At 34.7% G+C, this 25990-nt stretch overlaps 1 protein-coding gene across 1 annotated transcript; it reads left to right on the plus strand.

The window, feature by feature from the left end:
* Positions 1 to 2436: 2436 nt before the first annotated feature.
* Positions 2437 to 12503, plus strand: MS3_00006431 (uncharacterized protein). Its single transcript, XM_051214575.1, has 4 exons — positions 2437 to 2534; positions 3660 to 3917; positions 5068 to 5250; positions 7760 to 12503. The coding sequence occupies exons 2-4, from the start codon at positions 3661 to 3663 to the stop codon at positions 7965 to 7967; spliced, it is 648 nt and encodes a 215-aa protein (XP_051067761.1). The 5' UTR covers positions 2437 to 2534; position 3660; the 3' UTR covers positions 7968 to 12503.
* The last annotated feature ends 13487 nt before the right edge of the window (positions 12504 to 25990 follow it).

Raw genomic sequence — 25990 nt, forward strand, 5'->3', positions numbered from 1 at the left:
ACGGAGAAGGATGCGGACATCCCTACTGAACTATGATGGAGAGTTTCGCGGTCCTCTTGATATAGTCCAAGGGATGTGGGGTGCGGCGACTTACGAGTGCTCGTGATTGACAGTTATATGGAAGTCAAAAGCCAAAAGTGCGTGATCACTTTCACCTAGAGGTGGCATGTAATCAAGGTTCGCGACGTCATCCTCATAGTGAGACAATATAGGATCTAGTAAGGATGATTCAGAGTCCGGGTCGAACCTAGTAGCTTCTTTCACATGTGAAAAAGCCATAGGAAATCTGAAGCGAGGGAGAGCAGCAGGCCCTGACGGGTTTACTCCTGAGATTTTTGAGGATGGTGGTCCAGTATTAGCAGTGAGATTAACTGAGGTCTTAGGTAGAATTTGGGAACTGGACGTAATCCCATCTGACTGGTCTCAATCACTGATTGTGCCAGTCTATAAGAAAGGAAAATAGTCCCCTTGTGACAATCACAGAGGAATCAGTTTGACAAATATAGTGTCTTAAATATTAGCTACAATAATACTTCGACGCCTAACTAAAGCTCGTGAAGAGCAGACCAGAGAAAAACAGGCTGGTTTTCGACCTGGACGTGGTTGTATAGACCAGATATTCACACTACGTTAGGTTCTAGAACACAGACACACATTGAGACGCCCCACAATCGTAGTATTTCTCGAGCTTAAGGCGGCATTCGACTCTGTTGATCGTAAGGTTCTATGGCAGTGTTTGTCACTGAAAGGAGTACCAAAGAAGTACATTAACCTTATAAAAGCTCTCTACTCGAACACAACTGGTAGAATGAGAGCTTATGGCGAACTCTCATCAGAACTGATTACCTCAAGTGGTGTTCGTCAGGGCTGTCCACTCTCTCCATTCTTGTTCAACTTTGTCGTCGACGTACTTTTGGAGATAACACTTTCCTCGTCTAGATTTCCAGGGGTTGAACTTCTACCGGGAGGTTCACTTTTTGAATTAGAATATGGTGATGACGTAGTTTTATTTGGTGAAGACGCTGACAAAATGCAGAGTCTTATGACCACTCTAAGCAACAATGCAAGCATGTTCGAAATATTGCTCGTATATCATGGGACCATCAAGTAAGTAATTCAGTTGTTAGGAAATGGGTACTAGGTAAGGATGGCAAATGAATTGATGAAGTGGTGAAACTTCATCAGTTGAGATGGCTGAGACACGTGTTACGTATGCACAACCACCGACTGCCTCGACGTGCTATGTTCAGTGGTATAGGAGTAGGTTGAAAGAAAGCTAGGGGCGGCCAGACCAAAACATGGCACAAGTCCACGAAGTCACTGACAAGTGGACTGAGTCATGTTGGTAGGTGTAGACTACCTGGTTGGGGACCGCGAGATGATAGCAACCGATGGTTAGAGACCTTGAATGAAATGGCTGTATCTGATTTGGGAGGTACCGCTGAGTGTTCCATCGTTGTTGTAGGTCGCATGTAGGTAGCTTGTTAGGTTTATCGTTTGTGTTTGTAATGTAAATATTATGACTCCCAACTTCACTGTTAGTGCTATACAAACTTAGTCTTCATGAATAATACTGTGGTCTAGCCGTAGTATAACGGCTTCAGCCGATTTTCGAGGTTATGAGAGGCCAAAATATGCGCGAACGATAGTGGATGGGCAGAACTTCCCCATTTTCCACACTGATTCTAGGGCCCAGCAAACCAGAAATCAAGGTTGGTGGAACACAAGAGTATACTCGAACTTAAGATCTATTTGTCGAAGTATGTGAAATATAAGCTGATTAGCCTTCATAGGGGATGAGCAGCACAGTATAAAGTAGGATGTGATCCTGATGTTTGACCCCGCGCCTTCAGGTAATGGTGTGTCTCGTAAAAGTAGAACGGCAAGTATCGATGTCGAATACTCATAGAACTATCTATTCACAGAAACGAGGGAAATATGGAGGTCTGTTAAGACCACTCACAACGAACAAACAGAATGCGAAAATTATACGAAGGAGACCGATGATTAAATGAAGGTTCTTAAACAGTTTTGATTCCCATAAAGAAAATTAAATACACAACTACCAGTAGTTCAAATATAAATTCAGTGATATACAAACAGACTATTTCAAAGCATTCCGAATCGGCTACAGCCAGAATGTCCGGTCGAAGGCTTTCGTATAGTAGCATTCATGAAAACTGCTGGGGTCAGCATTAATAGCGAATGCTTACAATGCTGTCTATTTTGGAGTTATTTTTCACTGCAGATCCTTATACTGCCAAATAAATATTTTGTTATTTTATATTCTTAAAAAATCAAAAAAGTATTAAAATCTATACATTATGAAAAACTATATGACAACCCGGACACAAATCTCAAGGGACTAGTCATTCGTTATATCTTGTTGATAAAGTTCAAAGTTTGAAGATTGAATATATTTGTCACTGTACTAGACAAAAATCAACCAATAGGAACTAAGCTGGTGAATCTGGCAAATTTATAAAGCAGGCCACACGGTCATTAGTTCATTTCTTCATTTGACAGATTTCCAAGTAAGATTGTGTTGTGATATGTCCACTTTGTGTTTATAAAAACTGGAATAATACAGTTGTATTAGATAACTTGTTTTAAAGTGTTTTCGTTAGTCACATAAGACTTATTATTTCAGTTAATGCATTAAGTGATATAATTATCAAATATTTAAGTCAGGGCTTTGCCATTGTTTTTTAATACACCAGTGATTTAAAATGATGACACATATTTACTAGTAATGTAGTCAACTATTTCAGCCTAATAATAGGTGATCAAGGGGATGTTGTATAAGAGGATTTTAGTTTGCGTTCAGTGAATAAGTAATTATTTACTTCTGCACAAAAGACTTTTTCACTACTAATAAGGCTTTACCCAGTATCAAAAGTTGTGGTTTTGCGTTTATTACTGACATGACAGGTGAAAATCTGAAAGCCTCAAGGGGTTTTTCTTATGTAACATATATGGTCTAGCTTTTCAAAATAATCCTTTGATCTTCCGTATACCTGGTGGTTCCAGGTTCATATAGTTCGTTTTGGAAACTACTATTTATTGACCTGTTTAAATAATTTGTCAGATTAATATTTTCGGGTTATGGAAACTAACGTATGTAACCCTAATTCCCCACCCCTCAAAAGTCAATATTCCACCTGATGGTGAAAACTCGTAGATGTAATTTAGCAAGAACTTTTACAAAGTGCAAACCAACTTGCTGACCTCAAAACCTCGTCGTTCTGTAGAGTTTGGTAAGACATGAAGTATATTTAAAGGGGAATTTTAAGCCAAATTTAGGCGTTCCATAATAATCATGATAAGTATTTGAAGATATGACTAACTTTATAATGACCATTGATGTGTATGTCGTTGTCGACTTACAGTAGTTCATTTCAACCTGCAATACATTTCATCAGAAAAGATTATATACTCGTACTTTTCTCAATATGAATGGTCCCTTAGTGAATTGAATCCCATTTTTACAAGTTTGGGTAGGATTCAAGTTTAGTTCACTAATCCCGCTGAGTGAACATTTGTGTATTATCTCATAAACATCATTTTCTCTCGTTCGACCGCATATAAGAACATTCATCACCTAGTATTTGAATTTCTGTGTCCAAAACACTAACTGTAATTAATATATTTCCATACAGTATGGGCTTGTTGACAGTTGGATCGCCACTAGACTGGCCTGAAACTAAAAAAGTCGCGTTATTCATTCGAGAACAGGGTATCAAACAGTTCTTATCATTGTATCACAAACTGAATTCACGAATGAAACATACACTGAAATGGGGTGATGAGATTGAGTACACATTGGTTCGCATTGACCCTTCGACACATGCAGCACAACTCTATCTTGGTGCTTCGGAGTTGTTAAAGTTGATAAATGAAAAGAAAAGTGATATCAGGTACGTTCATAATGATTCAAACCTACACACTAGTATACGGGTTACAGTTATTTAATTCATATTTTTTCCATAACAAATGATTACAGTTTAGGTAGTAAGGTCATAAATGTCTTGGAATTAACATTTTCTTCACTTCACTACACTACTCAACTAATCCTTAAGTTTTAGATCTACTCTTCCCATTAATTTCCTTCATTTGACTCAGTAAACATTTAATCATTGCATTCGTGATTCGGTTTAAGTACCTTATTTTGTTCTCCCGTCAACGTAAAGCGTTATATAGTCTGTCGAAAAGATTTGCTGTATGTACTAGGTTGTAGAGTAGTAGTAAGTTGAATTAACACTTTGGCAACTGAAAAACTACACCAACAAAAGAAAAATAATACTACGAAAATTCAAGCCCCTAATGCCACGGTACCGTCGAGGGTGTGAAGAATCCACTCTCGCTCTCGAAATGCTCCCACAGGGCTGCAAGTATACAGTCACTGCCAGGAGTCCTACTCACTGCCTTCTTTCCACAAGGGTGTTTTTCACAAGGTCGAGAGGACGAAAAATGAATGTCTGGCTCTTTGACCGGGTTGGTGGACACAGAAGTTCCACATAGGGGAGTTGGAAAACCCTGATTCCAAACCAACGGTGTATATGGTCTCCAGGATCCCGAGGGAACAAATGGCGTGTAAACCTATTGTTAGTGACCGGCTTCCATGGGACTGCATCTCCTAACGTTGCTCTACTGCCTTGTGGACTAGACCTTTAGGTCAAAGGCTCTGAGTGTGGCCCCCTAAGAAAACCACCTGCTTCGGTAATATCACGACCCTCATGCAAACCGATGATAACTACTATTAGCCACATTGTTATTGTGTGGCGCATTTAAAGGTCCGATCCGTATAGAAGGAATATTACTTTTCAAACCTTCCCATATTCAACGCCCATTGGATGAATATTGATCTACTCACATTAACGTGACCACCCTGAAAAGGATTTGCTTTAATTTGTAATGAAATGTTCAAAGTACGTGGGATTTGATATCTGACAAAGGTTTTGTTACCTACTAGTTATCTACATCACGATTTAATATCACCAGTGTTTTGGCAGTTGTAATCCCGTACGTATTTTGTCTATAATAAAATGACGTTTCAAACTATTTCAGTGATGAAATAACTTGGCAACCCGAGTATGCTGAGTATATGATAGAAGGAGTACCTAGAATTCCTTTTGGACGACTATTGGATGCTTTTAACACTGTCGAGTGCAACATGAAAAAAAGACGATTAGATTTAGTGGCGAATCTTCCTGAAGATTGCATCGCATTGACAATATCAGCCTTTCCACGGTATGTATTTTTCTCAAAAATATCCATAGTAAAGCTAACAAGCAAAATCTTACAAGAGTAAATGAATTCATTTTATTTGATTACCTGTATTTATTCTCAATGAATCTGAAATGTGTACGAAACTTGTTATAGGTATCATTACCAAGGTTTGATTTGATAATTTCGAATAAACTGAGCATTGGGTAGATTACTATAAATAAATAATATATTTGTAATATCCCAATAAGAATAGCTGAAACCTTCCATATAATGCTTAATCCTACTTCTCCCAATAGAAAAGAAGGCCTTACCATACATCCTACTGGGACTATCTATCCTAGCCACCCAGTCTGATTCTATTTACAATTCACATTATCATCTTACAAATCAAACTCTATCCTTTCTCACCATAAAGGTCACACAAATTTTCATCCTTAAACAGTACACACATACCTACACACAAATTTACATACATGTCACTTATGAATCACCTTGACCGAAATGACAACATTAACTTGTTCAGACCTGTTCTTTGATTGATCACATATTATTCTTATTGTTCCGTTGTACTATTTAAACTTGAACTGGTTGTAATTTGGTTATTTATTCTCTGAAGTGGCTTGCACTAAGTCACGAAACCTCAGAAAATCCAATTTTCTACTCATTGGGATATTACAAATATATTATTTATTTAAAAAATTGTTATGTTCTTATAGCCTGTTAATTATCACGTGATACGATCGCCAATTAGAACACCGACTTACTGACCAGATCAATGACACATAACCCATTACCAGCAGTTCAGAGTCAACTCTGATTTCTTCTTGATCCACCAAGATAGTAGCTTCTCGCCTAACCCAGTCGGTTCAGTCTAGAACACCGATATTAGCCTCCGCTGTATGAATCATGTATTTGAGATATACTGGGTTTATGTACAAATAAACCAGCCCAACAACATCATAAAATAGAAGATAACAATTATGCAAGATCAGGCCGGAAAGTGGCTGTAATTGTGAGATACTGTTACTAATAGGTTGAGAATAACCTAAGACTGGTAAATCATATAATAGTAGTCAATAGGTCAAATGGAAGCTTATAATGAAAGGAATCTGAATATGCACATAATGTAGTTACTTAATAGTTATACAGTAAGAATATATGTAATAACAGTCCATAAATAGATCCTAGCATATACTACTTATTATTCTTCGTCCGCATATAACAGAATTAGTGAAATAAGAACGTGTTTCTGACTGAGTAAAATAAATGTTTACTACGATTTAATCAAAAACTTGATAAATGACGAAGTGTTGTTCAACAATGTCCAAATGAATAATAATCTTATAATTCAATACTAGCGTGAAATCTTTCGCATAGTTTTCGCACCCTTCATGGTTATGAAGATATTAAAATGTTTTGATCTCTTTTTCGGCTCCTGATGTTTAGGTAACTTTGTTGAACTGTAAAAACTTAATGTTGTTATCTTTTTGTATTGTCTAACTGCGGCAATTATCGTGTTTATTGTATTCAACAGTAAAAAACCTATGTTCCTATTTGATTGATTCTGTGCATACTTTGGGTTGATTGTAGCTAAATATATCTAACAAAATTAAATGGATTCATTTTATCTGGTTAAGTTTGTTCTTATTGCTTTGATGTCAGTGACTAACAGAGAATGTTATGTGATATGTTGTCTATACAGATAGACTTCAAATGCCTTTTATTTGAACATCATAATTATTTGGTCATGTCACCTGTCTGAAATGCATATTCATGTTTACTGCGTTAGGTTTTTTGGCGGGGGTAGAATCTTAAAACTTTGAATTTTTTTATTCGAAATACATCAAATAATAATTTTAATGCCATTGATTTTCAACCGATTTTCGCCGATAATAAAAATTAGCAGTAATGAACTCAATCCCTAAAGTCATCAATTTAAATAGCGACCTACCATTCACTACAGAATATGGAAGTAAATTGTTGAATTTCTAGTGAAAATCATGGTTTATGCAATTAATTTTGAACTGAAGATAGGTACTAAAAAGTAAGACAAGCTCGTGTCATCAGATATTGAATACGTATAAAAAATAGTTATCATTAATCTTCATCCCAGTGATTCTGCTGGTTGAAAACATGAGCAGTGTGAATCCCGTGCTTGTGAGTGTAGAGTATGTCACTTCTTGGATTTCGAATTCACTGTCGAATTGCCTACCAGTGAAGTTCAAATAATCATGTACAATTAAAGTTCTACCACATTCATAACGGTCTAATTAAAAATTATAGAATAGATCCGTAAATGCTTAAAAGTTACAAACTTTACTGTTGTATATAAATATTTACTGGCTAGTTTCATAGGATTACATTCATACTAATATCAAAGTATGCGTTATCAGTAGGGTTTCTCTTTAACTCCTAAATATTAAAAAAAATGAATTACAGATTGTTGTGCTGTTCTGATTAATTAATTATTGTTATTATTAGTTGATTTCACACACTTTCTTTGTGTGATTTCCTCTCTGCTACTTTCCAGAAAAAACATTTATCATCAAATGTTTATTATATTCATTATGCATTACGATTTAGATTGGGTTGTGATAACTTTTGCTATCCAGTTGCCAAACCAACTCCTGATAGTGGTGCTTCCAGAAGTTTGTTTTTTCCAGATGCAGCTATTACTCAAGGACATCCACGTTTTAAGTAAGCTTAATTCATATTTAGTTCACAACAAATTTCCTTGAACTTTTCATTAGCGTTGTTAAAAATAATATCAAAACAGTTGTTGTATTCGGATAACAAATTATTCTTAAAATAACTGCATCGAACTTATGGAAACAGTAAGTAGTTATTCAACTCATTTATAGTCAAGGTAATTAGCTTTTTATGCGAGCTGTGCGGTTGTTGAATAATTTGTAAGATTTTTAACTCGTTATAATCACACAGATACGTAAACTGATTCTACGTGAATAACTCAAATATTACACCTTACTAGATGGGTTTAACTGTTTAGTAGTTCTAGATGCTAATATCCATGTGAACAGTAATAAAATTTCATCTTGTTTTGACACGTTTGGGATTTTTAAAAAGTGTTTCATCACAAGTATGGTAATAAAGAGCTATTAAGAAAATATCCTATTGGCTCCACTTCATTACTTTTTAAAAGGATATTTGCGATCAATTTAATACAAGTCGATTGCCTCGGTGTTCTGTTTCGTTTTAATCCCACTATCTATATACTTTTGTCCTTTGACTCATCCAGCAGCTATTCTCTGTTAAAGTCTGTTTCCTGCTTTGACGGTTGTAAGTCACGGAGTCGTCGATTTTATGGATGATATTATCGAATGAGAAATCTGATACAACTTTTCGGGAGCTATATTTGTTGTTTAAACCTTCCTCCTTCAACGTTTGCAATTTGATACAGATCGGACAATTGGTAGGTTTGGTCACATCTCTGATGTCTTAGTACTGATACATTCTGTATATTTGGGACCCACATACAAGACTAGTGAAGTACTACGAACTCATTCTCCATCTCCATTCGAAAAGACTGTTCTGCGTGTGTTTGTCCTGAGACCCTGATACATCGGTATCGTACTAAGTACCGAAGCGCAGGAAGCACCAATCACGTAGATTCCCGTTAATAGTTGTTTATGTGATGTTAATGTAAAGGACTTAATCTGTCGAGGACATCGAGTCCCTAATTACTGTAGCCATGAAGAAATTAATTTTAGACCTCATAAACTGATTTAAGATGAACTTCATCCGCTAACTCTTATCCATTATAAAATTCGTTATTTTATTTTCACTGCAGCTTTATTGTAATAAATCTTGCACTGTGATTTGTATACATTTACAATTACTCAGCTCATGAAATGCATTCACTATGATTGGTGTATAACTACATAAATTTACTAGTTTTACTTTAAGACATTTACGTTCCTCTCCAAGTCCTGTTTTGAATGACAATAGTGGAGTAATGTGAAGTGTCCAAGAATACTAGGCCATTTAAGAAGTCTTAATACCATCAAAGCAATAAAAATATGCTTGAAACGATAGCTCTTCGTAACATTCACCAGCGTACTGACAAATTTGGGTTCGGACTCAATCTAGGATGAGTTTTACTGCCAATCGAGTGATTTAGGAGGGCGAGTTTGAGATATAATGCAGTATTGGCAAGGGTTTCATTACACAGATTGGACGTCTATGCACAGGGCAAAGTCACTTGGGCGTCCAGTGTGGCCTTCACAACGTTAAAGGATAATCCAGGTCTCGTAATGAGGAAGGTCCTGCATGGCTATCGTCGGAATTTAGTGGTCTACATTTCTAAACTTAAATCAATTTTCAATGTAGTGTGATCGATATCCATTGTCATCGGTAATTGTCTCTCTTAGTTCCCAGTGGATTGGTTATACTAGGTATAGCCTTCTGTTAGAATCGCCAGATATCCATCTTAAGATAGATTTCTGATGAATACTTTAAGTGTTTTCAGAATAACTTTTATGAAGGCGTACTTGGGAATTTCATACTACCACAAAATGACTATTCAGTATTCTTTTATTTCACTGATTGTCGAAATCATATCAAGGGATGATGGAAATTCCGAAAATTACTCAAATCTTGAGAAACACTAAAGTAAGAAATGTCGTTTTCTGTTTAGTTCATTGTGTTAAAGCATAAAATTGGAGTCGTTGAACATAATACTTTTTCAAAAACGTCCACTTGAAGTTTCATTTATATATTTTCTACTGTCTTAGATGACCGTATGTAGTGCCTATCGAAGCATCATTTTTTATATTAAAACGAACATTGCTTAGCTATTGCTAAAATCGCATTTTTAACCAATCTCTGTAGTTAATGGATGTATATATAATATTATTATTAATAAAGTATGAGAGTAATAACTTACCCCTCGTGAAGGAGCATAGACCGCCCACCAGCATTCTCCATCGAACTCTCTCCTGGACAATCTTTAGTTGTTTCTAGTTGCTATTCATCCTTGTAATGTTTGCTTCCGATTCCCGACGTAGTGTGTTCTTCAGCCTTCCTCTTTTTCGTTTCCCTTAAGGATTCCAAGTAAGCGCTTGCTTCGTGATGCAGTTTGATGATTTACGTAATGTATATCCTACCTACCTCAAACGTATTTTCCTAATTTCCTCTTCAGGTGGAAGTGGATTTGTTCTCTCACTGTAGGCTGTTGCTGATGGTATCCGACCAACGAACATTGAGGGCCTTGCGTAGACAACTGTTTATAAATATTTGTACGTTTTTGATGACGGCTGCAGTAGTTCTCCAAGTTTCAGCTCCATACAGTAGGACTGTCTTGACGTCCGTATTGGAGATCGTGACTTACATTGGTTGACAATTGTTTCGAGTCCCATATGTTCTTCAATTGTAGGAATGCTGCTCTTCTTTGCCAATCCATAAATTTACATCAGCATCTGATCTTCCTTGTTCATCGATGCTGCTGCTCAGATACGTGGAAGATTCCACCTCTTCCAGAGCTTCTCCATCAAATGTGATTAGATTGATGTTCTTTGTGTTAAATTTGAGGATCTTGCTTTTACCCTTGTGTATGTTGAGGCCTAGTGATGCAGAGGCTGCTGTTACACTGACTGTGATTTGTTGTTGTGTATGGGATAGAAGGGCCAGGTGATCTGTGAAGTCCGAATCTTGTAGTTGATTCCGAGATGTCTATTGTATTCTGTGCTTCCCTGAGATGTCGAGGTCTTCATAATCCAGTCAACCACCAGGAGAAAGAGAAAGAGGGAAGAGTAGGGAGTGTTGTCTGACTTCGGTCCCTATTTGGAATGCATCTGTCCTCGATGCACGACTTCTCAGTGTAGTCCGTCGTACGAATTTCGTATTGTGCTTACGATCTTCTCAGGTGGAAGAAGTTTCTATAAGGTTCTCCTGTCCACTGTCGAATACTTTCTCATAGTCAATGAAGTTGATGTATAGTGACGAGTTCCACTAAACTGATTGTTCAGTAATGATCTGTGGTGTCGCAATTTGGTTTGTGCACGATCTCGAAGCTGACCGTCTACTGAATCTTATATCCGGTTTAGTCACACTCTGAAAACTTTTCCCGGTACCGATAGTAGTGTAATGCCTCTGTAGTTCTCACATTTGCTCAGATCTCCTTTGTTTGGTATCTTGATGAGGTGTCCTTCTTTCCAGTCCATCGACACTTGTTCTTCCTTCCAAATTTTCTGCAATAGAATTTGGAGCATGTTTGCAGTTGCTTCTATGTGTGCTTCAGCTGGTATACTCTCAGGTCGTGCTGCTGAGATGGTGAAGATTTGTAGCTCAGGTTGATGATTTTGATAGAGTTTTTTTCTCTGAGCTGGATGGTTTGGTCGTGGAGCACAAACTTCAGGTGCTGGTGATGTTCAGGAGAACGATGAAAGCTCCACGACCAAACTATCCAGCCCAGAGAACAAAACCATCAAGGTCGTGCTGCTTTCTCACTCTTGATTTGTCTGATGGTCATCCTGATTTCCTCGGTTGTTGGTGGAGTGACATCTATAAGAAGGTCTGTGTGTGCGGAGCATTTTCCTCCTCGTTACCGGAATACAGCAGCATCTCTCTCATATCTAGCCTTTTCTGTCCAGCTTGAGTCCAGTGGGTTTCTTTTGTTCTGAGTACTGTCAAGTTGTATCTCCTCATTTCCGTTGCTATCTGACTATTCTTCCTGGTCTCCTACATTGTGCGGACATTCCATGTATATATATTAATGGTTATCAGTAGGGGCATCAGCCTTCCGGAGAATTTAGGTTTTCATCATGAGGCATCATAATTCTTCCTTCAACTCGGAGAGGAGAGTTCAAATGGTTTAATTTGTTTTATCTGGTTAACGTTTTTTTAGCAATGTATTTCTCTATGGGTTGGAGTTGTCGACCCTATACCCAACCCTCCTTTTTTCCGGCTTTGGGATCGGTAGTAACTCCAGAAGAAATACAGGCGGAGTTAAGAGTAATAACGGCCAATAACATGTTTTTTATACAATTTGTGGACAGTTAGCGTAAAAGCTTTAGAGAAATGAATTTTTCTGTTATTTGAATTGTAACGGCTTCTGAATGTTTTTTTTTTTAAACTAAGTTCACACAGACAATCAATTGAAATTAAAAATCTAATCATAGTTCGATTTACTGATATACAGTACATTTTAAATATTGTTTTGCTATTTTGGCACGCAAACAGTTTTGCAGTTTTTCGTGTTGTTCACTTTTCCTGTTTTGTTTGTACACTATTCTCTTTATTTCTCATACTTTGCAAACTTAAATATATAGGGAAATGTCATTAGTGATGAAATATATTTTGAAAATAAATTATATTAGTGTAATAATATATATTAGCTATGTACTAAGGGTTTGATAATGTTCATATAAGTTTCATGATATATATATATATATATATATATATATATATATATATATATATGCCGTAATGATTATACATTTTTTTTTACAGCTCTCAACAAATATCTCACTTAAGTATCATATATCACAAAGGACAGTGTAATTATTGTTGTTAATTTATTTAAAAATGTAGTTTCAAATTCATGAACACTTGGTGTCGTAAAATAGCCGGGAACTGCTTATTGAACTGTAGACAAAGGTTACAGTGTTATACTTTGCTGCAATTTAAGTCATGTTCTGTGCACTATTTAAATTGAATTACTACATCAAACCACACATCACTCAGACATGAATTGCCTCATTGTAAAGCTCTTACATTTTTTAGGTTCCAAATTAAAAACACCTATTTCTACTTTGTCCAATATCAATTTATTAGAATAATAAGATGTCCCTAGAAGATTCAACTTTTACCGTTATTTCAAAATTGTTGGTTTTTTCACCAGTAATGACTTTTTTAGGTAAATTTAAATGGATTGTAATTTGAGTACTAGTTATTTTTTTTAATGGGAACCAAATACATTAAATTTTCAATGGGATTGTGATTTAATAACCGATTTTTTAAATATTTAAAATCCCCTACTCAACCTGACGTGTTCGTACACGTTACGTGTTAATATAGATAAACTGACGAACATAAGACTCCATCTATTTCTGAAAAGTAGAGGAAAGTTTTAAAATTAATCTAGAATAAGTCATAATTAAGTGGGGTGGGGGTGGGCAAATAGATGAAGGTACTAAAGATTTTTCAAAGAGACGGAAAATCGACAAATTTGGACCATTTTTATGGGTTTTGAGTTTAAACTTGAAGACTAAATTCTAAAAACTTGCGTTTTTTTAAACGGTCGAAACAAAGTCACTAACTTCATTCGGTTTGTCCATCAGAAAATATTTGTTTCACTTATCGACATAAGTAATCTTTATTTATTCACCTTTTAGATCCTTATCTTATGAATACTGTACAGTGATATCAGCTCTATTTGGTCTAATGTTGAGTAGAGTAACATAACTTTCGATAATGCATTGAAAAGACAAAGTTTATCAGAATTAAGTGATATATTTGCGCAATCCATTTCGAACAATCTAATCACACATATACTTGTTAAGACATTTTTATATAACATAACTTTTAAATTTTTTGTCTATCACTTTACGTGTTCTTTTCTTTCCAGAACGCTAACGCGTAACATTCGTGAACGGCGTGGAGCTAAAGTTGCTATAAATGTCCCCAGTAAGTGGTTTATTTAAGTCGATTTAATGTATGTATGTAAATTTTATATTTAAGGTCATATTTTCGTAATATTTATTAAAAAAATGTCAGTTCACAATCCATGCTTACACATAAATCATTTCTATTTGTCAATTATGTACATTGGCAATACATATGGATATTTAATTAGAAACGCAAATAAGATTATCAGCTGAGTAATTCAGTTCAATCTGATAATGTTAAATAGAAATAGCAAGTGTATTATTAAACAAATTGTTGCCAGTGCACATCAGACGAATAAGAATGATTTATTTACCAAGTATATATTAAATCTGCTTATTTATTTCATTAAGAACATGGAAACTTAAGTGAACAATGCTAATCTTTCTTTAATTTCAACTTTTAAAAGTTAGAGAAGCCTAGTGATCTAAACGAATCTTCGTTTATGTCTGTTTAACTATTGCTGATGATGTTCAGATAATCGACAGTAAACTTGCTTTACTCTACACCCACTAACACAGACTTTACATAAAAGGAGTAAATTTATGCGGTTTCTAAAATTAGACGATTGTAATATAATGTATATAGATTGGATCTATTGAATCTTCACTTCTGAGTTTTTCTTATGCATTGCATTTTAATCTTACCGGAGACCTCAATTCTAAATTCCAATTTTAAAGATAATTCTATGCTTAAAACTGCTGTTATTTTAGGTCTCATCTATGTGTTTCATGCACTTGTTGATTAACTTTAATGGGAATGTATTCTTATGTTATTTACGAATAGTGTTTAGCTGTTCTTTAATACTATCATGAGAGCGGATGGAATTTGGTCAATAGGTAAGGTGATTCATTGGTTTTTCTTTGCACTTGTGAGTCACACTGTCAAGTTAACCCCATGTTTTGTGTATACCTCGTTTTAACCTTCCAACTTTTACACAATTCTGACATCTAAAAATTGATTACTGCTATTTCTTTGCTTTCTATACATTAATTGAAAATGACTTACATAATTATTTCTTAATCAAATGTCTGGACTCTTCTTCTTCCAAGTTCTAACAGTCGCAAAAAGGCTTTTTTTAAATATCATAATTCATTTAGAGATATATGTCTAATACCGAATTCCATTCAATCAGGATAGGTTTTAAGTCAACTCTCGTTGATTTAATCATTGTGTAATTTTCTAACATTGTTTGTATTCATTAAATAGAGAAGTGCAAAACTACGATGAGTGGCTGCTCAATTGCTAAATCCATTCTATTTTTAACCGGTACAACTGTGGTTTAAACCCCACTTTATCTTGATTTAGTTTGAGATCCCAAGTAATATCGTTATCCCTCATACAAATAATGTGGCCTAAGTTCAAGAACATAAACCCATGCTTTGTTAGATTATTATTATTATTGTAGGTGAACGGAATATTGAGAGTAATTACCCACCCACCATATTCCAACGTAGAGTCTGTTCGAAACATAGTGATCCATTCTGTTATTTGTTTAAATTAAAATTATTTGGGATTTTCGTTTTGATTGGGCTTGTAGTTTAGTGTTTCTGATGATCTACAAATCTTTGATGAATAATACTGAATTTTTATATATTTCTAAAATAAATTGAAATGGATTTTCTAATGTCTATGATCAATGCGTTTTCAACAACGTTATTAAAACAAACAGTTAAGATATGAATAGTAATAGCAATAATAATTGTTTTTGTTTATCATTGTTTATGGTAAAATTTGAATTTATTTGTAAAAAGCCAATTCCTTATTTTTGATTTATTCTAGTTTTGTTTGAAAACATTTAACTGAGTTTCTCGAAAAATAGCTATAAATAGTATGTTATAATCTCTTTGTTGCAGTATGACCCAGCTATTCTTATTGCTTAGTATTCTTGGACACCGAATCACTCGACAAGTCCCCAAATCAGAACACGGTTGAATAGGAAAGAGATTATATTCCAAATAACAAGGTTAGATGGAAGTAAGAAGCACAATAGGGAAAAACGTCAGTATATTTATAGTTTTTACATGAGAAGATTCTAGAGTATTCTCCAAGTATCGACTAGTGCTGATTGGATAATAACTAGCCAATCAGCGTGCACCAAAGCAATCGTGCGTTGAGCATGCTTTAATCCAGTCTATGTCCCGCTAACATAGTATCTAATAAAATTTAATTGTTTAATGAACTTTACATTCTGTTTGTTGAGTGTTGATTGTATATTGAATCAATTATATTAAAAAAGGATCTGTTTATGTTCATGGGGATATTTATAAAATATCCATTTATATTCATTTTGTATTATTTGTTTGAATCCTCCCATTGATGTTTAGAACTGCAATTGATCAGTCTCTTATTGGCATATATGCATCCTGTTCGGATTGCCTCGATATTGCCTTTTATATTAAATCATAAGTTCAAAAAACTATCTACAATGAGTATAAAAAGTTATTTACTAGAAATAATTTATTATTTATTATCAGTATGGGGTTGTGGAGATTATTAAGATTGATGTTAGACCACCATCAAAAACCTGGAAGCACTGAACGGCCGTTTCATCCCATTGTGGGACTCCTCGGCAGTGTGTACCCAGGGCCTTCAGCCTCGCGCGCGAACGCCTAACCTCTAGGCTACTGAGACGGCATCCAACGGTGTTTACGTCTAACCTCAACCAACCCACGAAATCGCACGACCATATTCCACTGCACTGAGGTAGATACCTGTCTCTTCCCGACATGGACTAACTCCACTGACCACGGGTTCTCACTAGGACTCCGAGAATTCCCCCACGAAGCTTGTCACTATTTATGAATTGGAACTCATGATCACATTTTATAAATAAATAATTTAAATAATATAAATCAATAATATTTCCGTATGAAAGTTTTCTCAACTTCATGAAGTCCTCCACTCTTCTTCATGTATAAACGGAGTTTTTTTATGTATTTTTTAAAGAATTTTTTTAACTAATATTGTTCTTTATCTCATGTATTGATTTCTTATTTACATGTACCTGTTCATTGTTTTGACATTCAGACATGTTCTTTTTATGCTGACATTTGACTTTTTCAATAAAATAATTTTAGTTTATCGAGATACATGTACACCTCAACCATTTATTGAAAATTTCCCAAATCAAAATGATCCCACTTCAACGTCTGCAGCTTTACCGAATCATGTTTATTTAGATGCTATGGGCTTCGGAATGGGTTGTAGCTGTTTACAGATCACTTTCCAGGTATGTTTTCTCTGTTTTAAAACAGTACTTCTTGTCATAATTTAACTTGAAAATATCCAATTCTACCCGAAGTTTTGATTTGTCTGTTATTACATGAAGCAGTGCCTTGGTTTAGACACTTAAATATTAGTGAGCTTGTGAATCAACCAGACCATACGCAAATATTTGGAAATTTATTTAGTATTACTAACTGTTTCATAATAGTTATGAGTTATTAATTATTACAGGATGTGGTAAGAAATTACTGAACTACATTTCTTTGTCTCAGACTAAAGCGTACCTAGCATATTATACCACTGAATAATATATGGAGACTGTTAAATTTTGTCTTATTTTGGTCATAAAACGCAAGAGGTTTTCTATATTAACACAAAGTTCAGTGTGTAACTTCATTTTTCATATTCTCATGCTTCTTTCGGAGATCAAACATTTGGCGCACCAGAAATTGTGAACCAATACTCTGATACTTGAGGGTAGAAATCCCTTTTTATAGACACAAAGGAGTAACCGTAGAAGACTAAAATAATGTAACATAACAAAGGGGTAACTTATCAAGAAAAAAACTGATAAAAATATGCTGTGTTTATAAGTTATTATTAGGGTGTAACGGAATAGAATACCGAAATTTAATACCGTAAAATTTACAAAGAACTATAATTAGGAATAACTTTGGGTTATCCACTTAATGATCAGTGTTTATAGATGGAAGTTTAATTGTTACGAATTTTAGGAAAAATTTAGTAAAACTGCTACACACATACAAACAAATTTGACAATTATGTAGTAAATGGTTTGAATACTTTTTTGGAATTTCCATAACTTAGAGGATGGTTTTCATTCGAGACTGAAACCAAATCACTGATAATAAAGATTTCTAGGGGAATCTATTTCTTTACGGTTTTTGGTCATTAGTAGTGTACATCCTCCATTTCTGGCTAAACTGAATCCGGAAAACATTTACATGGCTCAACATTAATGCAATGAGTTATTAGGTCAGTTTTCCTCCAACTTCAGATTACAGAGCATGATGTTGACGTCTTTTAACTCCTTGGGTAAAAAACAATGCATACTATAATCATTCAAGAAACCTGATATTCTCTTAGCAAGGCTTGTAAAAAACAACCACTGAGTTGTTGGAGATCAATCGAGAAACTGTTTTTTGAATGAATATTAAGCATGTGCTGTAAGGTTTTAACGAGGCAGGCAGCCAAAAAACTAATGATGTTTGTTATCTGCTACAAAAATGCCTCTTTCTTATGTTTTATACTTTCAAGTCGAAGATATACCCAATCATCTCTTTAGGCTAGCGTCTGCTTCAGTTTAAATGTACGTAGTTGAATGGTAAAATTAATTTCGTAGTCGTCCATAAGCGCGTTTATATTTTTGTTTTAGTTATCACTAGTTTTCATATTTTTTGTTTCAGTAGATTGTCTACAAATTATAAGAAATACATTTCGGTTGTACTTTTGACCTTGTTTGTTTTCTACGGTCATTAGATGTTAAAACCAGACATGTTAGATATTATTTTCGTTGTCATGATGAATAAACATAGTAAAAATAGTAGCATATAGGTCTTTAATCAGTAAGTTATTCTCAACTGAATGCAGTATGTTTGTGTGTATGGTAGTCATTATAAAGATATGATCTACTTATAAATAGTAGTTTTGGTGATTCTTTGAACAATGTGAAATCACATATAGCTCATTAATTACCGGTGAGTTAAACTTCTATAGTGATTGAAGTATTGCTTTATATTCTATGAAACATTTTCAAGTAGTTTGGTCAGAGTCAACCATTCAAACAAAAGAGGACTTGATTCACGTTTCTTTCACAGTATAATTCCTTTAAATAAGAATATATATGAACATACTAATTTTTTGTGTTTCGGATAAGTAACTCAGTTTTTATTTTATCAAACATTCGTATTAATTGGACAATCCATTTAATTCTCATGTTGGTCTTTTGATCATTCATAAATTTACATTACTTTGCCACGCATTGAAGAAAAATATTTTGAAAATAAAGAAACACTGAATATTGAAGAAGTTTTATCTAGTCTATATTTTTACGTCAAGTATCTGTTCAATGTTAACCTCCGAAACATATAATATTATCTAGTCTTTAAGGAGAATTAATTTAGTCGAAACTATTCTGATTACTTACGCTTATTACCCCTTATAAAGCATAGGCCGCCGACCAGGATTTTCCAACCAACTCTGCCCTGGGCTCTCCTTTTCAGTTGTTCCCAAATCCTGTTCATTCTTTGGGTTTTTTGCAGTTTGTTGATTTTTGCAATGTTTGTCCTGCCCACCTCCAAAATTTTTTCTTGATTTCATCTTCAGCTGAAAGCTGGTTTGTTTCTTGCTATAGTAGGTTGCTGCTGATAGTATACGACCGACGGATATGGAGTATCTTATATACATAGCTGTTTATAAAAATCTGTACCTTTCTGAGGATGGTTGTAGTATCCATTCTGACTTTGATGTCGGTTGGCAGTTGTTTTGAGTTCCAGATATTTTTGAATCGTAGGGATGCTACCGTTGCTTTGGCAATCTTCGAATCCCTGAAGTGATTCTCTATAACTTATTACTTTATGTGTGGAAACATTTGTATTCATGATTACTTAGATTATATATTTTGTTTGGTTTATTTACTATCTGATCCAAGTGTTCTATATATTATTCAACTTTTATGATCTAACCTTTTGTTACTGATCATATGCTTTTTCACTTGGTATTTCACATAGCAGTGTGTATAATCTAGATAAATTATTCTACTGATTACAAGAATGTTAACATTTTTGATGAAAGTTAATTTATGTACCTTTACGTCAGTAACAGTTGTAGGATTTAATTTGTCCTACAGATGTTCTAGAACTGTAAACGTGATACTGGCGACCACAGAGTCTACATGAGAGCTATAGTCAGACCAAGGACAACTTAGCTTTAAACTTTATCTGTTTCTAAACTTAAAAATAAGAACTAGATTAGTGGAATAGTTTAAAGATTTATAGTCATTGAGTGGAACGCACAAACATACCGATCAGTATTGCGTGTCTTATAGAAATGAATAAGAATTATGAGTCACTAATATAACAGGATAATAATATCTTTCAGTTGGCAGGTTACATACAACAGAGATAGTCTATAGACCCATCAGATCAGATTGACTTGGTGGGAGCTTAAGCAACGATTTGATTGGTTAGTTATGGACATAACCAACAACAGTTTTATAAGTATTTTTATTTTAAAAAATAAGCTTTGTTAGCAGTTTAGTGTAGGATTTGAGTTGTATTTTAGTTAAAAAATACTACAATTAAAGTTACATCATTGGATTATTAGACAATGGAGCAGTAAACAATTAGCGAATTTACTGCATAGCTGAATTATTTACATCAGTTTCACTAGGAATAACAAACTTTTATGTGTAATTTGACCACAGATCCCTTAGGAATATTGCTCGCATCTGCTGGAATCACCGCGTAAGTAATAGTGAGGTTAGACGCATGGTATTAGGGAATGATGGTAAATCAGTCAGTAATAACGTAGAATTTCGTACGTACGTACATCAGTTCGAGTTGCCACACCACATTAGCACAGAGATGCAGTTGTCGATTCAAATCCCGTAGTGGTAGAGGTAATAAGAGTATAAGCAGTAATCGGGAAGATTAGGGTTTGGAGATGTTATTTAAAGAGTATAATCCAGTGAAATAAATTTGGAAAGAGGAAAAAAGGGACATGAAGAATTCAGAAGATTAGAATTTGGGAGAACACAGAGAGTGGATGCACCTGCGCCATTGCAAACGATTTTGAGCCATGTCATTCAGGGTCTCTAACCATCGGTTGCTATCATTTCGCGGTCCCCAACCAGGTAGTCTACACCTACCAACATGACTCAGTTCACTTGTCAGTGACTTCATGGACTTGTGCCATGTTTTGGTTTGGCCGCCCCTAGCTTTCTTCCAATCTACTCCTATACCACTGAACATAGCACGTCGAGGCAGTCGGTGGTTGTGCATACGTAACACGTGTCCAAGCCATCTCACCTGATGAAGTCTCACCACTTCATCAATTGATTTGCCATCCTTACCTAGTACCCGTTTCCTAACAACTGAATTACTTACTCGATGGTCCCATGATATACGAGCAATGTTTCGAAGACACCTATGATCAAACACCTAGTAGCCTACGGATATCCTCTACTCTTACCGGCCATGTTTCACTGCCATAAAGTAGGACGGAACGAACTGCTGCGCAGTAAACACGTCCTTTGGTTGATAGACGGATATCTCGCCTACGCCATGAATGACGCAAGTTGGCAAAAGCTAGTCGAGCCTTCTGTATCCGTGCTGAGATTTCGTGAGGTTGTGAATCTTGATCGACTGAGATGGTTTGGCCACGTGTTGCGTATGCTTGAACACCAATTACCACGACGTGCAATACTGACTAGTGTTGGGGATGGTTGGAAGAAAGTTAGGGGAAGCCAAACCAAAACGTGGCATCAGTGCTTAAGGTCACTGACTTCTGGTCTTAGCCATGTTGGTAGATGCAGACTACTTGGTTGAGGTCCGCGTGACTCGTAACCAGTTGTTGGAGAATCTGTGTGACATGGCTCAGAATCGATCACAATAGCGTCGGTGTATACACTCTCTATCTTCCCTTAAACTAAGAGATTAAGATCGCTTCGTATGTTTCTTTCTACGAACTAATTCTTTCTACCTGTATTATATCCTTATATGCAATCTTTCTTTTATATATTACCACCATCGAAGTAAGTAATGCTATGAATTTGGTGTTCATTTTGTTGTGCTAATAGGTGTGACAACTTGGACCGATGCACATATGTGCCTGGTCCTGCGTTGTAGCTGACTGACTGAATGTTTGATACTCTACTTCATATTATTACATCATTGTCTGTATCAATTATTTTACTTCTTTCAAATTATAGGCATGTTGCATTGACGAAGCCAGGATCTTATACGATCAGCTAGCAACAATATGCCCAATTGTTATGGCTTTAAGCGCAGCCACTCCTGCCATCCGAGGCTACTTACTGGATTGGGACTGCCGTTGGGGTATTATATCCGCATCAGTTGATGATCGAACAGAAGAGGAGCGAGGAATTAAGGTTTATGTTTTGTTCATTTTTATCATTTAAAAATGCGGTGCACGTAAAGAATAATACGTAGTTTATTGGACATAACTTTGATAGAGCACCAGTCAATTACAATCAAAGTAGAACTTTGAACAAATATTGCATCGTTCAAAGTTGCTATGCCATTTAATTATATTTAGATAAAATTCACAAATTGAATAGGAAGGATTCGAGATAATATCAATGATAGTAAATATAGAATACTAAATATAGAATTTAGTTAAAAAAGAATGAATGGAGTTGAAGGGAATAATGTATTCGAAATAATATTAAAACCGAAGATGAATTCGTGTACTTTAGACAATTTAACTCATTTTTAGCTATTTTTCATACTAAATGAATTATCATGATAACCATTCTAGAAATATTCAGTTTACTGTTTTCAGGTTACACATACACACAACAGTTAACAAAAAATTATAAATTCTAGGAAAAACCATTTAATAATTGAAATTATTACAAACGTTATAGATGTACATGAGTACATGGAAGGACGATAAAATATCCGTCCTTTTCATCAACTGGTCCAACACTCCTCCCCCCATCCGAAGTTATTTATAGAATGAGTTTTTATTATAGTATTAAGCTTCTATGTTTTACCTCGACAGGCGATGCTTACCGGTTGTAGGAGTAGGCTAGAAAAAGGCTAGGGGCGGCCAAACGAAAACGTTTCATCAGTCCGTGAGGTCACTGACGAGTGGACCGAGTAATGCAAGTGAGTGCAAACTATGCAGTTAAGGTCCACGTGATTTTCATAAGTAATTGTTAAAAACAATAAGGAGCAGAATTGTTTGCTATGACCCAGGCGCATTCATTTTTCGCCTTCCCCTAGATATTGAGTCCCAAAATCACCTAATACTATTGACGCTGTTGCTACTTCTATTACTCTGCGATTTGTTTTGATAATGTTAACTCTCTGTGTTTATAGGGTGTGGTAACCTAAGCCGATGCACGTGTGTTGGATTCCACGTTGCATATGACTGACAGACTCAAGTGTCATGGAATAAAACTAAATTACGAGTTGATGGTAATTTCTGTAAGAACTATACTTTACAAAATACCATTGACGCTAGATTGTCCACTTTTCTAAGTCTCCTCAAACATTTTGTTAGAAAAATCTGAATGATTTTACCAAACATTACTATATTTATGATTGTTTGTTTGTACGTAAAGCTAAGTTAGGAATTATTTTCTTACATATAACTGCTTTTATCACTCCTTTCTCTCTCTCTTTAATTTTCAGCCTCTCTGCAACGATCAATTTGTTATTCCTAAATCACGCTTTGCATCAGTTTCTTTTTACCTTTCCCCGATGGGCGCTAAATTCAATGATATTCCACTTGTCTATAATAAAGATTATTATAATACTTTAATTGAAGGAGGCAAGTTTTTTTGTAGAAAGTAATCTACGATTGTTATCTTAGCGTTGTAAATTGATCTTTTATCGTCTAGTCAATTTCTTATTTTTTATCTATCTTACTTTCATGTCGTTTAGGGAATCGATTGTTTAGTGGTTAATGGACTCAACTTCCAACCACTCGATGATAGGTTTGAACCCTACCTTTGAATAAATGAATTGCACACAGAAGAGTATCTCTGGTGTCTTTTGTCATATTAAATACTTTACCTATTTAAAAATTAAATTTTTAACAAGCTTGATAGTTTCTTTTGAAATACACTATTCTTGATTGTTTAAGGTATAAACGGATTGCCCCATGAATTGGTTTTTAAATTTCTTTATATAATACATTCCATATGTCTAACTATTCATATATTTATACGATCGTAGTAATAAAAAGTTTTTGAACCCTGTGTTTCGTCATTTCGTCAATTTCAACACTTATCTTTTAGGGAAAAATTAATTGAACCATTGATCTTGACATTTTCCGCTTAGCCACTTATAAATCTGCTCTTGCACAGATTATTTATCTTTCCTTCGATTTTAGAGATTATTTCAAATTAATAGCTTAGCTATAATTTCTAAATCGAGGAGTTACATTTCGCTACCACAAGAAAATTCATGCATACTTTCTTACCCAGCCTCGCTTTTTTGATTAAATTTCCATTTTTTGTCGATAGTAACCAAATTAACATGTTCTTCAAAATAACTTTATTTTTTATTTGATATGTGATAACTCTTGGTTTCTTACGTTGTCCTACCTTTATTGATCATTTTTCACAGTCATACAGTTAAGTAATATTAATGCAGTTAAGCTACATACTAGAATCAAGGTCCTATATTACGAAAATAGGATTTTCGTTAAAAGTGAAAAAAAGGGATCTATGTCATTCAATCTAATGTATATTTACAGACCAATAAATGAGGTCACATCTAAAAAACACTTTTTTGTTACACTGACGAAGTTGATTGCTTGTTAATTGTTTGAAAGTCTCACATCAAGTTGTTAATTTGGCTTAACACACTAGTTGAGTGATTGTTGACGAAGGTTGTCTTCATTTGGAGACTAAAAGCATGCTATTCAATAAATCATATATATGTATATAGCAAAATAGCTGTTTGATATGATAATAGCAACGAAACTGCTTACATAGCAGAAAAATTATGATTTGATATGAAGAGATGAAACAATGTTCATAATGTACTCGGGCTGTTGTATTGTTCACCAATGCATCAGTGCTGAACAAGAATTATTTATTAAGTGAAACTAAAATAATCTATTAGTAAGGAAATTTAATTACTGTTCTGTAAATTAAAACAGACTGTCCAAACGAATAAGAAACTAAGGCTTTAAAAAAAGCTGTTGTCAGAGACATTATTTATGCTCAAATTATTTTCTTCCTTAAACATAACAGATCATAGTAAGTTTAGCACTCTTAAAATACGTTAATCAAAGATTATTTTATATTTCATTTATTAACAAAGGTGTTGATCATACATTGGCATTACATGTAGCTCATCTTTTCATACGAGATCCTATCAGTGTGTTTTCTGAAAGTTTGAATTGTCCAGAAAATGAAGAAACAGTTGAACATTTTGAAGTAAGTTTCTTGTTGAACTAGTTTGTAAGGTAAAGATTAATATAAGTTGACTTTGATATGTTTTAATTTTTGTAGTAATAATGATGTCACTAGCGTTTGATTTCGAGAGGTAACTTTTGGAGTTCTAGTCGGAAGCCTTGACCATCGGATTCTAGTCATGTAGAATGTAAGCCAGTTGCTTACTTTTGGGGGATGGTTTCTCAGTATCGTTAATTGTTTTGAGTTAAGCATGTTTACCATTGGACACCAGCTCATTGGTATACAGTTTATGTACTTTCCTTCAAGCTCAAAGATCTTGGGTTCGATCCTCGATGTGGTTGTGGATGTACACCGCTGAGGAGTTTCATATTGAGGTGAAGTAGCTGTTCAGTGCTATATACTTTTCAGTAGTTGTTTAATTAAGAACAGTCAGTGATGAGAACTAATCTATTTTAACTTATTGAATTATTGTTATTTTATTGAATAAATGGTCACAGAGAGTAGTGATTTAGAAAAAATGCTTTCGTTTGCCCTTTTGCAAAACATTTACAAGGAATATAACGTTTCGACTTTTCTATATCATTACACGTAAGAAAATTATTTCGGTCAATAAAGTTATTTGGAATTTTAATTGTTAGGCTATTAACTTTCACATTAATTGTGTTTTACTTAGATATCAGAGAGTAGTTGAATACTTTGAATGCAATGCGACTTTCTTAATTAATTTCAACAAGTATAAAAGCTTAAACGTTTTGTTTTTGTTTTTTCTGTTAA

This window comes from Schistosoma haematobium, chromosome 2 (genome assembly GCF_000699445.3).
Source record: "Schistosoma haematobium chromosome 2, whole genome shotgun sequence".
NCBI classification, from domain to species: Eukaryota; Metazoa; Platyhelminthes; class Trematoda; order Strigeidida; family Schistosomatidae; genus Schistosoma; species Schistosoma haematobium.

What these genes read in the sequence shown, in the direction of transcription:
- MS3_00006431 (XM_051214575.1), top strand. Translation starts at nt 3,661, where the DNA reads ATGGGCTTGTTGACAGTTGGATCGCCACTAGACTGGCCTGAAACTAAA. An exon ending in GAAAAGAAAAGTGATATCAG is followed by an intron (nt 3,918 to 5,067) that starts GTACGTTCATAA and finishes AAACTATTTCAG; the next exon opens with TGATGAAATAACTTGGCAAC. An exon ending in ACAATATCAGCCTTTCCACG is followed by an intron (nt 5,251 to 7,759) that starts GTATGTATTTTT and finishes GCTACTTTCCAG; the next exon opens with AAAAAACATTTATCATCAAA.